At 48.7% G+C, this 15,506-nt stretch overlaps 1 protein-coding gene across 1 annotated transcript in view; it reads left to right on the forward strand.

Annotated features, from left to right (window-relative positions):
* Positions 1-15,506, forward strand: part of rinl (Ras and Rab interactor-like) — a 111,012-nt gene that overhangs the window by 42,485 nt on the left and 53,021 nt on the right. Inside the window, exons 5-7 of the mRNA XM_072274508.1 lie at positions 3,190-3,281; positions 4,596-4,973; positions 8,287-8,991. Of these exons, the coding sequence (XP_072130609.1) occupies positions 3,190-3,281; positions 4,596-4,973; positions 8,287-8,991 (1,175 nt within the window). The remainder of the gene's footprint in view (positions 1-3,189; positions 3,282-4,595; positions 4,974-8,286; positions 8,992-15,506) is intronic.

Genomic DNA, 15,506 nt, shown 5'->3' on the forward strand with positions numbered 1-15,506 from the left:
CCAGCCCTCACAGAGCAATCGGAAGTGGAAAAAGTGAGCAATTTCGAGTTCCCGGCTGCCAACATCTTTGGGGGTCTAACCTGGTCCCAACATATTCATACAAAGAAGACAAGACAGCGGCTATATTTCATTAGGAGTTTGAGGAGATTTGGTTTGTCACCTGAACCACTCAAATTTCTACTGATGTACCATGGAGAGCATTCTGACTGGCTGCACGCCGTCTGGTATGGTGGGGTGGGCCAGAGGATCAAAATAAACAGCAGTGAGCTGTAAATTCAGTCAGCTCCATCATGGGCACCAGCCTCCGCAGCATCCAGGACATCTTCAAGAAGCGATGCCTCAAAAAGGCGGCATCCATCATTAAGGCCCCCATCGCCCAGGTCATGCCCTCTTCTCACTGCTACCATCAGGGAGGAGGTACAGGAGCCAGAAGACACACACTCAACGATTCATAAACAGCTTCTTCCCCTCTGTCATCCAATTTCTGAATGGACATTGAACCCATGAACACCACCTCAATACTTTTTATCATTTCTGTTTTTGCACCACCTATACTTACCATAATTCGGTTTTTTTCCTCTATTATCATAGTCATAGTCATAGTCATACTTTATTGATCGCGGGGGAAATTGGTTTTCATTACAGTTGCACCATAAATAATAAATAGTAATAAAACCATAAATAGTTAAATAGTAATATGTAAATTATGCCAGGAAATAAGTCCAGGACCAGCCTATCGGCTCAGGGTGTCTGACCCTCCAAGGGAGGAGTTGTAAAGTTTGATGGCCACAGGTAGGAATGACTTCCTATGACGCTCTGTGTTGCATCTCGGTGGAATGAGTCTCTGGCTGAATGTACTCCTGTGCCCAACCAGTACATTATGTAGTGGATGAGAGACATTGACCAAGATGGCATGCGACTTAGACAGCATCCTCTTTTCAGACACCACCGTCAGAGAGTCCAGTTCCATCCCCACAACATCACTGGCCTTACGAATGCATTGTGCTGCTGCCACAAAGTGAACAAATTTCAGGACATATGCCGGTGATTTTAAACTCGGTTGTGTGGAGAACAGTGGGCTCCCCTAGGTCTGGATCCTACCTTCCCAGTGGTCCTTCAGCACCGGTCACCGTGAAGTGTGGCCTGGAGACAAAAGCAGAGGGACCGAGCCTCCCCCACCTGTTATTCTCATACACTGAGGTGCCGGAAACCAGACACCGGACACTGGAGCCGCGACACACAAGGCGACCAATGGGAATGAGCTGCTGCATCCTTCAAACGGGCCAGTCGATGACTGACACGATGGAAGCGGCTTTCGACTGACAAGCAAACTAACCCTTCATGGAACAACCTGTATGATCCATTCGGCATTATTTAAAAAGAGAAGAACATCTATTTCGTCATTATTGTTGGTGATAAATCAGAGTAGGAGGTTTGGTATGTCACCAAAGATAAATTTCTACAAATGTACCATGGAGAGCATTCTGACCAGCTGGTACGGAGGGACCTCTGCACAGGATCAGAAAAAGCTGCAGAAAGTTGTAAACTCAGCCAGCTCCATTATGGGCACCAGCCTCCCCAGCATCCAGGACATCTTCAAAAAGACTACATCCATCATTAAAGACCCCTATCAGCCCCAACGTGTCCTCTGCTCAATGTTACCATCAGGGACAAAGTACAGGAGCCTGTCGCCACAAACACCACGATTAGGGTACGACTCCTTCCCATCGACCATCAGGTTTCTGAAAGAACTGTGAAGCTTTGAACACTGCCTTGCTATTTCTGCTCTCCTTTTGCACTACCTATTATTGTTTCTAAATTTGCTCTTATTATAACTTATAGTATATTTTACGTAAAATCCACCCCAACTGGGACCTTCAACCAGAGTGCAAAAGGCAACAATGTGCAAATGTGCTTTCTTGGCGCAAGTGCAAAGAAAGAATAATAGTAAATAACTAAGCAACACGTATCAAGAGCATAAGACGGAGAGTCTTTGAAAATGAGTCCACTGGATGTGGGAACATTTCGATGATGGGGGCAAGGGAAGCTGAGCGAAGTTATTCCCTCTGATTCAAGTGCCTGATGGTTGAGGGGTAGTAACTGTTTCTGAACCTGGTGGTGGAGGTCCTGAGGCTCTTGTACCTTCTACCTGATGGCAGCTAGAAGAGAGCCTGTCCTGGGTGGTGGAGCTCCCTGATGATAGGTCACCCCTGTTTTCCTGAACTCCAGTGAGTACAGGCCCAGAGCCATCAAATGTTTCTCATAAATAAACCCTTTCACTCCCAGAATCATTGTCCTCTGTACCCTCTCCAATGCCAGCCCGTCTTCTAGGGCCCATAACACTGTTCCATTCCAGAAATTGTCTTAGAGGACCATTTTTGGTGCAGTTATTGTGAAATTAATAATTTGGTTGATAGTCATCACATGTTCACAGTGAAATTTATTATCAGAGTCCATATCTGTCACCACATACATCTCTGAGATTCATTTTCCTGCGGGCATACTCAGCAAATCTATAGAATAGTAACTGTAAACAGGATCAATGAAAGAGCAAGAACACAGAAGACAACTGTGCAAATGCAAATATAAACAAATGTCAATAAATAACGACAGCATGAAATAACAAGATAAAGAGCCCTTAAAGTGAGATCATCTCAAAAGACAGGTGTGGTTAACCCCTTTTGTTCAAGAGCCTGGAGGTGCAGGGGTAGCGACTGTTCTCGAACCTGGCGGTGCGAGTATCTTCTACCTGAGAAAAGGGCACGTCCTGGGGTTGGGGATCTCTGGTGATGGCTGCTGCTTTCCTACGACAGCATTCCATGTAGATGTGCTCAATGGTTGGGAGGGCTTTACCCGTGATGTACTGAAACATGGCATGATAAATGGCGTCTCTCATGTCACCCTGGTCAGAGCAGCACCTGCCTCTGTCGTGTTGCCTATTGGTGTGGCAGTCCTAGTGTTTGAGGATGGCAATCACACAGTTACTCATTCACAAAGCCCAGGTAGGTCGTCATAAAACAGCACAGACTCTCTTATGCTATGTAACTTTAAAAAAAAGCTGCCAAGATTTACATATTTTGTAATTGCAAAAACAGGAAACTGCAATGTGAAATAAGGAACTCCTGTAATGTCATTGCATTGAGTGCCTGTGGTCCCTTTCTAACACGAATACCTGTTCTATTTGCACAGGGATGTTCTACCCTCTCGCTTGCAACTGCCACTTGCCATCTTGTGCGCCACCTACAAGGAGGAATTGGATGAGATCTCAGCGCTTGGCATGAGTGAGTTCATCTGACCACACTGGCTTTGCTTTCGTGATTAGTTTATATGGCTTCCTTTATTCTGGGGCTCGTTTCCTCCCTGTGCTTCCTCCTCACCGCTCTCACTTCAGCTCTGCTACCTCCCACTCTGAGTTAAGCGTCAACCCCCTGGTCCTCCCTCCCTGCCCACCCTGAACCTGTCAACACTCCCCGCCGATGGTAACGGTGCTTCGCGGCTGTTCCACAGGAAGCAGCTTCCCTCCTGTACCTCAAGCCAAGCTATAAATGTGGACAGGGTGTGGCAAACCTGTCCTTAGGAGCCTCAGGTCCCACACCACCAGGTTCAGGAACAGTTATTACCTCACAACCATCAGGCTCCTGAACCAGTGTGGATAACTTCACTCACCACAATGAGCCTCAGGTCCCACACCACCAGGTTCAGGAACAGTTATTACCTCACAACCATCAGGCTCCTGAACCAGTGTGGATAACTTCACTCACCACAATGAGCCTCAGGTCCCACACCACCAGGTTCAGGAACAGTTATTACCCCTCAACCATCAGGCTCCTGAACCAGTGTGGATAACTTCACTTATCATAACTCTGAACTAATTCCACAACCTATTGACTCACTTCAAGGACACTTCACAAAGTCAAAAAGTCAATGTAAATTTATCGTCAAAGTACATATATGACACCATATACAACCCTGAGATTCATTGTCTTGTGGGTATTTGTAGGAACATAAAGAAATACAATAGAATTAATGAAAAACTCTACATGAAAAAGATTGACAAGCAACCAATGTACAAAGTAGTCAAATTATCCAAATTAAGATGATAAATAATACTCAGAACATGAGTTGTAGAGCCCTTGATATTTGTGGGACTGGTTCAGAGTTGAGGTGAGTGAATTTATCCATGCTGGTTCAGGACCCTGATGGTACTAACTGTTCCTGAACCTGAGGTTCCTTTACCTCCTTCTCAATGGCAGCAGTGAGAAGAGAGCATGGCCTGGATGGTGAGGTCCTTGATGATGGGTGCTGCTTTCTCCTGGCAGTGCTCCTTGTAGATGTGCTCAACAGTGGGAGGGCTTTGCTTGTGAAGCACTAGGTTGTATCCAGCACTTTCTGTTCCTGGATATTGGGGATCCCGTACCAGGCCATGATGCAACCAGCCCAGATAGTCTCCACTGTGCATCAGTGTGCGGTAGGAAAGCTCTGAGTGCAGCCTGACCACAGTTTTATACAGCTTCAGAATGATTTCCCAACTCTTGGACTCAATGCCCCAGCTAATATCTCCACCTAGTGTCAATCTCTCCCTTCTTTCCATGCAGTGTTCTGGGATTTGCCACTGAACCAAAAGCAAGATGGAAGCTCCCAGGAAGCCGCCGGTGACACCATGGAGGTAAACCCAGCCACATCCACCGCAGAGCTCCTGAAGCATCAGCACCTCCCAATGTGTTCCATCCAGGTGACCGGAGAGAACGGGGCACTCTTCTTCATCAACCCCCTCTTCCTCAAGGAGCACGGCGACAGCTGGCTGCAACAGGCTGGGCCCTCCTGTACCTTCCAGCACTCTCGCTTGGCCACCAGGTGCAGAAAACGCTCGGCAGGATCTCTGGCCCCTCAGTCACACCGGGATACCCTCAGCCGCAATGACAGCGAGAAATCGGATTCGGGGAAGAGTGTGGAAGAGGAGGAGATATTTAAAGGTGACCTGCTCCTTCCGTTCTTCTTTAGAGGTGTTGTGCAACTAGAGGCAATTCAGCCTTTGGCCCAACAAACTCTGTGCTCTCCTCCATCCCTTTCTCCCATAGTGCAATCTCCTCCCCTCTCAGATTACTTTTTCTTCAACACTTTACCTCTTCTGCCTACCACCCCCAGCTTCTTACTTCGTACCACCTTCTCCCACCCACCCACTCATCTGTTGCCATCAGAGAGAAGGTGCAGAAACCTCAGGTCCCACACCACCAGGTTCAGGAACAGTTATTACCCCACAACCATCAGGCTCCTGAACCAGTGTGGATAACTTCACTCACCACAATGAGCCTCAGGTCCCACACCTCCAGGTTCAGGAACAGTTATTACCCCACAACCATCAGGCTCCTGAACCAGTGTGGATAACTTCACTCACCACAATGAGCCTCAGGTCCCACACCACCAGGTTCAGGAACAGTTATTACCCCTCAACCATCAGGCTCCTGAACCACTGTGGATAACTTCACTCAACCTATCATTGAAATGTTCCCAAAACCAATGGCTTCACTTTCAAGGACTGTTCTCAATCTCATGTACTCGATATTTATTGTTTATTTAATTTTTATTATTATTTCTTCTTTCTGTGTTTTCCTAGTTTGTTTTCTGTACTCTGGTTAAACAGCCTAGTTGGGCAGTCTTTCATTGATTCTGTTATAGTTACTATTCTATAGATTTGTTGAGTATGCCCACAGGAAAATGAATCTCAGGGTTGTATATGGTGACATATGCTGTATGTAATTTGAGAACAAAATTGACTTTGAACTTTGAACTTTGAATAAGGTGCAAGGTCACAGTGTGGTAGACTGCGAGATCAGGAGCCCATCTTGTTGTCCTTGAGTAACACACACAGAGTGCTGGAGGAACTCAGCAGGTCAGGCGGCATCTATCGTTTCAGCCTGAGACCATTCATCAGGACTCCTCCATCAAGAGTGTTGGCCCAAATGTTGACTGTTTATGCCATTCAATAGATGTTGCCTGACCTGTTGTCCAGCATTTTCAAGGTTTCAAAGGTTTCAAAGTACATTGAATATCAGAGTAGACAGTATATACAGTGTACAACCTGAAATTCATCCACCTCACAGACATCCACGAAACAAAGGAAGCCCACAGAACGAGAAACATCGGAGGCCTGAAGCCCACCACACTTCGCACCAGCAGCAGCATCGACCCCCCCCCACTCACACCAGCAAAAGCATCAAACCCCCAACTCACACCAGCGAAAGCATCCACCTCCATCCCCAACTCCCACCAGCAAAAACATTGACCCCCCAACTCACACCAGTAAAAGCATCGAGCCCCCCCTCCCCAACTCACACCAGCAAAAGCATCGACCCCCCCCCCCAGCTTACACCGGCAAAAGCATTGACCCCTCCCCAACTCACAAAGAGTCCATTGATCCAGGATCCATCAGTAATATAGTTCCCAAACCTACACTTCAGTATCTGAGACAGTTCCCCCCAACACTCCCTCTACCCCCCATGACAGGCCTCGCTCTGTTTGCCTCTCATTGTCTTACAAAACACTATCAGATCTCTCGTCAGCCTCCGCCAATCCAGAGCAAACAACCCAAGTCTGTGCAGCCTCTTGTGATAGCACACACCCTCGAATCCTGGTAAACCTCTCCAAGGCCTCACCGTCCTTCCTCTTGTTGCCCTTGTGACCGCGTGGGTTTGCTGCAGGAGCCCGGCTTTCCTCGCACATTGCGGAGATGTTGGTTTTGGGGTAGTGTCCGCGCTCTGAAGCGTAGTGACACTTGCGGACTGCACCCAGCTCACCGTCAGACCCTGCTGATTGTTGGCACAAATGGCACATTTCACTGTATTATTCAAAATTTTGATATAAGTGTAAATCTAAAGCTAATCTTGTTTCAGAGATAATGTGACCTTAAGACTTTGGAGCAGAATTAGGCCATTCAGCCCATCGAGTCTGCTCTGCCTTTTCATCATGGCTGATCCATTTCCATCGCAGTCTCCTGCCTTCTCCCCGTCTAATTTAATTGCGCCGTTGAAGAGAAGTTTGGAACAGTACATGGATGGGAGGGGTACGGAGGGCTATGGTCTAGGTGGGGCTCAATGGAACTAGGCAAGTTAACAGTTTGACAAGGTCTACATCCTCCAACAGGACCACAGCCATGTTGTAGAGTTTAGAGGCTCGTGTGCCTCAATGACCCGCAGAGCCACTGTATGTTGGCAGGAGTCAAGGCTTTATGCTTTGGCTTTTGGGTCACCCATGACAAACAGGTCAAAGGGTAAAGGCTGGATTGAGTGGTCCACCAGTCCTCCAGGTTCGGGGGTTCAGCTCAGGGCTAACAACCCTGACTGGTCAAACAAAACTGTTACGGAAACAGCAATGAAGAATCCTTCTACATCTGAGTGTGACGGTATTCCTGAGTCTCCACCGGGACGTGCGTGACTGACAGTATTGAAAACCGAGAGGAAGCTACTGACAAGATGAAGGAAGCCCTGATCACCACCAGAGATGGAGGACCTTCACTGCTGCCCTCAATTCCAGCGGTGTAATGGGCAGTAAGTGAGGCCTAGATCAGCTGAAATGTCTGTTTCTGTGCTGCCATGCTCGATCTATGAGCCTTTATCCTGGGAGCTTCCAGAGCTTCCAGGGGTTGCTCATGGCCGCAGGCAAAGGTACAGCTGGGCACGAAGGTTGGGGTGTGGGTCATCTTCCCAATGGTCTGTTGGGGCCTGTCTGGAATCCAGGTGACCAGGCATTTGTGATGACCGTCTCCCCACAGCCCCTTACAGAGGGTATGACTCATGTTCCAGCGCACTTCTGGTGAAGGTGCTCCCATGGCTTTAACAAAAATTACACAGCTGCTTCCCCGCCCCACCCCCGGGAACCCTCTCACCGTGTTAGGAGAGAGTATCTTCATTCTCCCCAGTGCCTCGGTCAGTGAGAGCCCGTTCCCCATGGATACCCCTCCCCGTTCCTCACAGACACCCTTCCCCGTTCCTCACGGATACTCCTCCTCATTCCTCATGGATACTCTTCCTCATTCCTCACGGATACCCCTCTCCGTTCCTCACAGACACCCCTCCCCGTTCCTCACGGATACTCCTCCTCATTCCTCACAGATACCCCTCCCCGTTCCTCACAGACACCCCTCCCCGTTCCTCACGGATACTCCTCCTCATTCCTCACGGATACTCCTCCTCATTCCCCACGGATACCCGTCCTGCCCCAGCGGGCAGCTTCTCCCTCGGACTCCTCAGTCACGCTCTAACCACTCTGTCTCCACTGATCTCTCGACAGCTCAGAGCGCAGAGGTGATCGCGGAGGTGAGCATAGAGGCAAGTCCAGAGACGCCGTCGACAGCCTCGCGGAGGAAAACCTTCAGCCGGCGGGCGGCCTGGAGCTGGGGCGACAACCCTGAGGGCGAAGTGACGGAAGAGGTGGCGAGCCCCCGGGGCGGGGGCGGGGGGAGCAGCACCCTGCCGCCCTACTACCGCGCCTCCTGGTTGGAGAGCAGCAGTCTCAAGTGCCCCTCGTCCCTCCGCAAGTCGCACTCGGAGAGCTCGCTGCTGGCCTGCGACAGCCCAGTGCTGCCGCCCATCTCGGAGCTGGACTCGCTGTCGGTCAGCAGCATGGAGGAGGAGGTGACGGCGGCCAGCCCGCACACACCGCACAGGCAAAGGTACAAACGCCACCCACACGGCCTGACCGACAAGGTGAGGAACCGGCTGTCGGCCGTCAGCCACGCCTTCACCGGCCTCGTGTCGGCTGACCGCAGGATCAGGAACAAAATCGAGGAGCTGTCTCACAACAAGGACTGCTACTTTGGCAGCCTGCTGCAAGGCTTCGTCTCCTACACCATCGAGGGCAGGGGCAAGCACACCAGCAGCACCGAGATGCTGCAGGGGATCCAGCAGATGATCACCAGCCTCCGTAACTACCTGACGCAAAGCTCCGAGCTGACACACCTGCTGGACCAGAGCGACCACGAGGAGTGTGACACAGGTAAGGCCACTGCGGCTCGGCTCCTGCCATTAGCCATCTTGACAGGTTCTTTGTCAGACCTGGGTCCATCACTTTCAATGACCCCCACCCTCCTGGACTCTGTATAAACCCTCCTGGTCTGTGTCACACACTGTCTCTTTGACCCCCCCCCCTGTCTCCATGAGCCCCTCTCTGTGACACTTCACTATCTCATGTCCCTCTCTGTGAGACACTCTACACTCCTCACAATCTGTGGACTCTCCCCAGACCCCTATAACGCGCCTATCTTCTGACACTCCCTCCAGACCCAACATCCCTCCCTATCTCTGTAATCTCCTCCGACCCTCCAACCCTCCCAATCTCTGTAACCCCCCCTTCAGCCCCTACATCCCTCCTGATCTTTGAGCACCCCCTCCAACCCCTCCATCACTCCCTAGCTCCGTGACCACCCTCTGACCCTACTTCCGTCGCTATCTCTGTAATCTCCTCAGGCCCCTGTAACACTCCCAGTCTCTGTGATATCCACACCCCCAGCCCCTCCTTCCCTCCCTATCTCTGTAATTACCAGCCACTACAACTTTCCCAGTCACGAGTGACACTTCCCTTCTCTGTGAACCCCTCAGTTCCCTACATCCCTCCCTGTCTCTAATCTCCTTCAGCCCCAACACCCCTTCCTCCTGTCCCTTCTGCTCTCAGAATATCCACAGCCCACTCTGTAACTCCTCCTTATATCCGTAACCACCTTCCCTTCCCCACCGCCGGCTACCACATCTCTCCGTTCCCTTTACACTTCCCCACACCTTTTCCATTCCCTCCTGACACCCCCTGACCAATACACCCTCCCCTATCTCTACAACCCCTTCTGGACCCCTATACCCTTCCTCCAAATCCTACACCCTCCCCTATCTTTTCCCCGCCCAGTCAGTACAACCCTCCGTCTAGAGTGTGTACAGGTGGGGGGGGGGGGGGGGGAGGAGACTTAGCCACAGACCTGTTTGTAATTACGAACGTGCGTATCTGAGTGTTTAGCCTTGCGTTCGAGTTCTTCTGCCGTCAGGGTCAGGTTTTTTATTGCTGGCTTATAGAGCGGAATTTTTTTCATTTTGCGATATAAAACTTCAATGAATTACTGTATACGTAATGTATGGAAGGAATAATGGGGTGGACTAGATGTGTTCAGTACTGGCAGCAACACCATCACCTTTCTGAACTTCGGGATCCCCCTCTGTCCTCTCCCCAAAGCCTCCCTGTGTGAGTGTCTCAGCTCACAAGAACACAAGGAAATTGGAGCAGGAATCTGCCACTCGGCCCCTCAAGCCTGAACTTGCCATTTGATGTGATCACAGTTGATCCCTGTTGTCCTCAATTCCTCTTCCGTGCCACTGCCCTCTCACTCTCAGTTCCTTGAACTTTCAGATATTTGTCCCTCTGCACCATACGATGTGGCCTCCACTACCCTTGGGGGCAGAGAGTTCTGGAGAGAAGAGGTCTCTACACCCATCAGTTCCAAATGACTAGCCCCTCATCTTGTAGCAATACACACAAAACACTGGAAATACTCAGCAGCTCAGGCAGCATCTATGGAGATGATATTTCAGCAGATCTCAACCCGAAACCCAACCAAATTATCTCAAGCAGTAGTAAATCAAGGCCACTGGACTTGCTGTGTTGTTCAGAAGACATTTCGCCACTCATGCAAGAGCCTTCTTCCATTCTGATCCTTGGTGGGTAGTTTTCCGGTTTATAAACTCTGCGAGTTGTTTGAAGGTATAGCAATCACATTTGGGCTGTTAAGAGTCACAGAGGTAATGAGAGGGTCACTAGTCTTATGAATGGAGGTGTGAACTGTTGTGGAGACGCCGGGGTAGAGATGTTAGAATCAAGTAGCTGATAGGTGAAGTCGCACTCCACCCCCTCCAATCAGGAGTGGGTTTTCCAGTTTGACAAAGATGGCTTCTTTAACCCCTCTTTCAAACTACCTGTGCTCCCTGTCCAAAATGTGCACATTGTTATCATCAAAGGAGTGTCCCTTGTCCTTTAGATGTAGCCATACAACCAAGTCTTGACCTGAGGTGTTGGCCCCTCCTAATTTGGGCCATCTGTTTGTGAAGTGGTTGTTTTGTCTCGCTGATATACAGATCTGAGCAGTTCTCACTGTATTGGATAGCAGATATAATATTGCTCTGTTTATGTTTGGGTGTAGGGTCCTGGGGTGGGTGGGTTTCTGTCTGAGTGTGTTCTAAGTTTGAAAAACACAGGGATTTGATGTTTGTTGAAAATCCTTCTGATTTTCTCTGAAACTCCAGCTACATATGGGATGACTATCTTTTCCCATCTGCTTTACTCCTTACCTCTGTCTGCTGGGCTGATGACCCTGCTGGTTTTTGTTGCTGTCTTGATGAAGGCCCAGTCAGAGTAGCCACAAGCTTTCAAGTCTTCTCTCAAATACTTGCAGTCCTTGCCTTCAGCTGTAATGTTGGTGGGCACATGCTCAGTACGGTGATGTAGTGTTCTGATAACCCCCAACTTATGTTCTAATGGGTGATGAGAGTCAAACTATAGGCACTGATCTGTGTGGGTTGGTTTCCTATAAACGTCAATATCTAGATGTCCATTTTCTTTGATAAGTACTGCACAGTCTAAAAAGGCCAGTCTATTGTTCTCGATGTCTTCTCATGTAGGTTTGATGTTATTATCCAGCGAGTTGATGTGTTCTGTGAAGGCTTGCACTTCATGGGTTTTGACCTTGACCCAGGTGTCATCCGCATACCTGAACCGTTGACTGGGTGATGTTCCACGGAAGGCTGTCCTTTCTACTTCTTCTATGTATAAATTGGCCACAGTAGGAGAAATGGTGCAACTACGTTTCTGCCTGTAGAGGACATCTTTGTATTTGAAATAGGTCGTATTGAGACAAAGGCCAAGTAGAGTACATACCTGATCCAAGTTGGGTGATCCTACACCCAACTGTAAACAGAACAATATTGTATCTGTTATCCAATACAGTGAGAACCGCTCAGATCTGTATATCGGCAAATCAAAACACTCGGATGGCCCAGCATAGGAGGGCCAACACCTCAGCTCAAGATTCGGCTGTATGGCGACACCTGAAGGACAAAGAACACTCCTTTGATGATAACAATGTGCACATTTTGGATAGGAAGCACAGGTAGTTTGAAAGAGGGGTTAAAGAAGCCATCTTTGTCAAACTGGAAAACCCACTCCTGATCAGAGGGGTTGGGGTATGACATCACCTATCAGCTACTTGATACTAACATCTCTACCCCGGCTTCTCCACAACAGTTCACACCTCCATTCATATAGAGATAAGACTAATGACTCTCTCATTACTTCCATGACTCTTAGCAACCCTCAGGTGATTGCCATTTCTTTAAACAACTCACAGAGTTTATAAGCTGCGAAACTACCCACACTGGATCAAAACTGAAGAAGCTTCTTGGATGAGTGGCCAAACATCTTCTAGACAACACAGGAAGCCCTGATTTACAATGACCTGGATGACTGAGATCTTTATAGATGGCCAAATTATGCTGTCCTGATAGATGTTGACTGTTTATTCCTCCCTATAGATGCTGCCCGACCTGCTGAGTTCCTCTAGCATCTTATCTTTTAGCCTTGTCCACTTATTTTGTGGTTCGTGCACTAGGGGATATATTCCAATGTCTTCCCTGACAATCCTTCTTAGTTGCTGACTGTTTGAATAAAGTTACCCACATTTCTCTAAACACCAAGCATTATGGATCCAATTGGTCCAGCCTCACTTGGTAGGACATCCCGCTCCTTCCAGGAAATAGCCAGCTGAATCTCTGACCCCAATGTCAGTATATCCTTCCTGAGGTCATCTTCATTCTGTGCCGTGTCACATGACCATGAGTGTTTCTACGGAAGTGATTTGCCATTGCCTCCTTCTGGGCCGTGTCTTTGCAAGACGGGTGACCCCACCCATGATCAATACTCTTCAGGGATGGTCTGGCGACAGTAGTCGCATAACCAAGAGTTGTGACATGCAACCATCTCCCACCTACTCCCATGGCTTCACATGACCCTGATAGCGGGGGGAGGGGGGTAGATGTTGTCTGAACAGGTGCTACACCTTGCCCAAGGGTGACAGCAGAGGGAAGGAGCAGCTTACACCTTCTTACACCTTCTTTGGTAGGGACGTATCCCCACCCTTTTTTAGGTAAGGGGACGAAAAGACCTTGTTCAGTATTCCAAGTGTAGCCTCTCAAATGCCCTGTACAACTTTAAGTGTGGAGATTTGTGACATATATGTACAATACCTGAAATACATCTTGTTTGATGATGAACTTCAATAAAAAAAATAAATTACAAAAAAAAAGAAAACTATACAAGGGATCCATTCAAGAGTCTTATTACAACAGGGTAGAAGCTGTCCTCAGTCTTAGTCATAGTCATACTTTATTGATCCCGGGGGAAATTGGTTTTCGTTACAGTTGCACCATAAATAATAAATAGTAATAAAACCATAAATAATTAAATAGTAATATGTAAATTATGCCAGGAAATAAGTCCAGGACCAGCCTATTGGCTCAGGGTATCTGACCCTCCAAGGGAGGAGTTGTAAAGTTTGATGGCCACAGGCAGGAATGACTTCCTATGACGCTCTGTGTTGCATCTCGGTGAAATGAGTCTCTGGCTGAATGTACTCCTGTGCCCAACCAGTACATTATGTAGTGGATGGGAGACATTGTCCATGATGGCATGCAACTTAGACAGCATCCTCTTTTCAGACACCACCGTCAGAGAGTCCAGTTCCATCCCCACAACATCACTGGCCTTACGAATGAGCTGAGCCTGATGGTGTGTTTTTTCAAGTTTTGGTATCTTGGTGGGCACGTGACCAAGTGGTTAAGGCGTTCGTCTAGTGATCTGAAGGTTGCTGGATTGAGCCTCAGCTGTGGCAGCGTGTTTGTGTCCTTGAGCAAGACACTTAATCACACATTGCTCTAGTGTCTGTGTGAGGAGTGGTGCCCCACACAGACTTCCAATCTGCGCCTTGTAAGGCATGAAAATGCCCGACGCAGGCCTCTCATGGTCTGAGTCGACGTTCCCTCCCACCCCCCCCCCAGCCCATCCTTCCCCTTGTATCTTCTGCCTGTTGGAATGAGAAAGAAGAGATAATGTCTGAGGTGGGAAGGGTCTTAGAAACCTCTTCCCTCAGAGTGTAGTGAGCCTCTGGAATTTCTGCCACTCACCCTCATCCCAAGGGTGGTGAAGTCCAGATCATATGATGTACTGGAGGTGGAGCAGGACAAATATCTGAAAGTCCAAGGAATTGAGAGTTATCGGAAGTGCCACGGAGTTGGAGTTGAGATCAGCGTAGATCACACTGAATAGCGGGGTAGGATTGAGGGCTGAGTAGCTGATTCCCACTCCTCTCCCTTGTGTTCTCATGCTGGCCACTTTCCCAGGTGGCGTGGAAGTGTAGAGAGAGACTCATTTCCATGATGGGCTGAACTGTGCCCACACCCTCTGCAATTTCCTGCAGCATCGGGCAGGGCAGTTGCTGTACCAGGCTCTGAGGCATCTAGGTGGCCACTTTCTAGGACGCATCCATCAAACCTGGCAAGGGCCAAAGGGGACACACCCAATTTCCTGAGCTTTTTGAGGAAGCAGAGGTGCTGGAGAGCTTTCTTGGCCATGGTGTCTCCGCGGATGGACCAGGACAAGCTGTTGGAGATGCAAACACTTGGAGGAATTGATCATGTGAGAGGTAACAGGTGACACAAAAAATATTTGGTGCAATGGGACCCAATTTACATCGGTGGTGCGCAAGTGGAACGGGTCAAAAGCTTTAAGTTCCTCGGGGTCAATATCACAAATGACCTGACTGGTCCAACCAAGCAGAGTTCACTGCCAAGAAGGCCCATCAGCGCCTTTACTTCCTGAGAAAACTAAAGAAATTTGGCCTGTCCCCGAAAACCCTCACTAATTTTTATAGATGCACCGTAGAAAGCATTCTTCTAGGGTGCATCACAACCTGGTATGGAAGTTGTCCTGTCCGAGACCGGTAGAAGCTGCAGAAGATCGTGAACACAGCCCAGCACATCACACAAACCAATCTTCCGTCCTTGGACTCACTTTACACTGCACGCTGTCGGAGCAGTGCTGCCAGGATAATCAAGGACACGAGCCACCCAGCCAACACACTTTTTGTCCCTCTTCCCTCCGGGAGAAGGCTCAGGAGCTTGAAGACTCGTACGGCCAGATTTGGGAACAGCTTCTTTCGAACTGTGGTTAGACTGCTGAACGGATCCTGACCCGGATCTGGGCCGTACCCTCCAAATATCCGGACCTGCCTCTCAGGTTTTTTTGCACTACCTTACTTCCCATTTTTCTATTTTCTATTTATGATTTATAATTTAAATTTTTAATATTTACTATCGATTTGTAAACTAGGGAGCACGAAGCGTAGAATCAAATATCGCTGTGATGATTGTTTGTTTTAGTATCAATTGTTTGGCAACAATAAAGTATGAAGTGTAAAGTATTAA

This window comes from Mobula birostris, chromosome 12 (assembly GCF_030028105.1).
Source record: "Mobula birostris isolate sMobBir1 chromosome 12, sMobBir1.hap1, whole genome shotgun sequence".
NCBI classification, from domain to species: Eukaryota; Metazoa; Chordata; class Chondrichthyes; order Myliobatiformes; family Myliobatidae; genus Mobula; species Mobula birostris.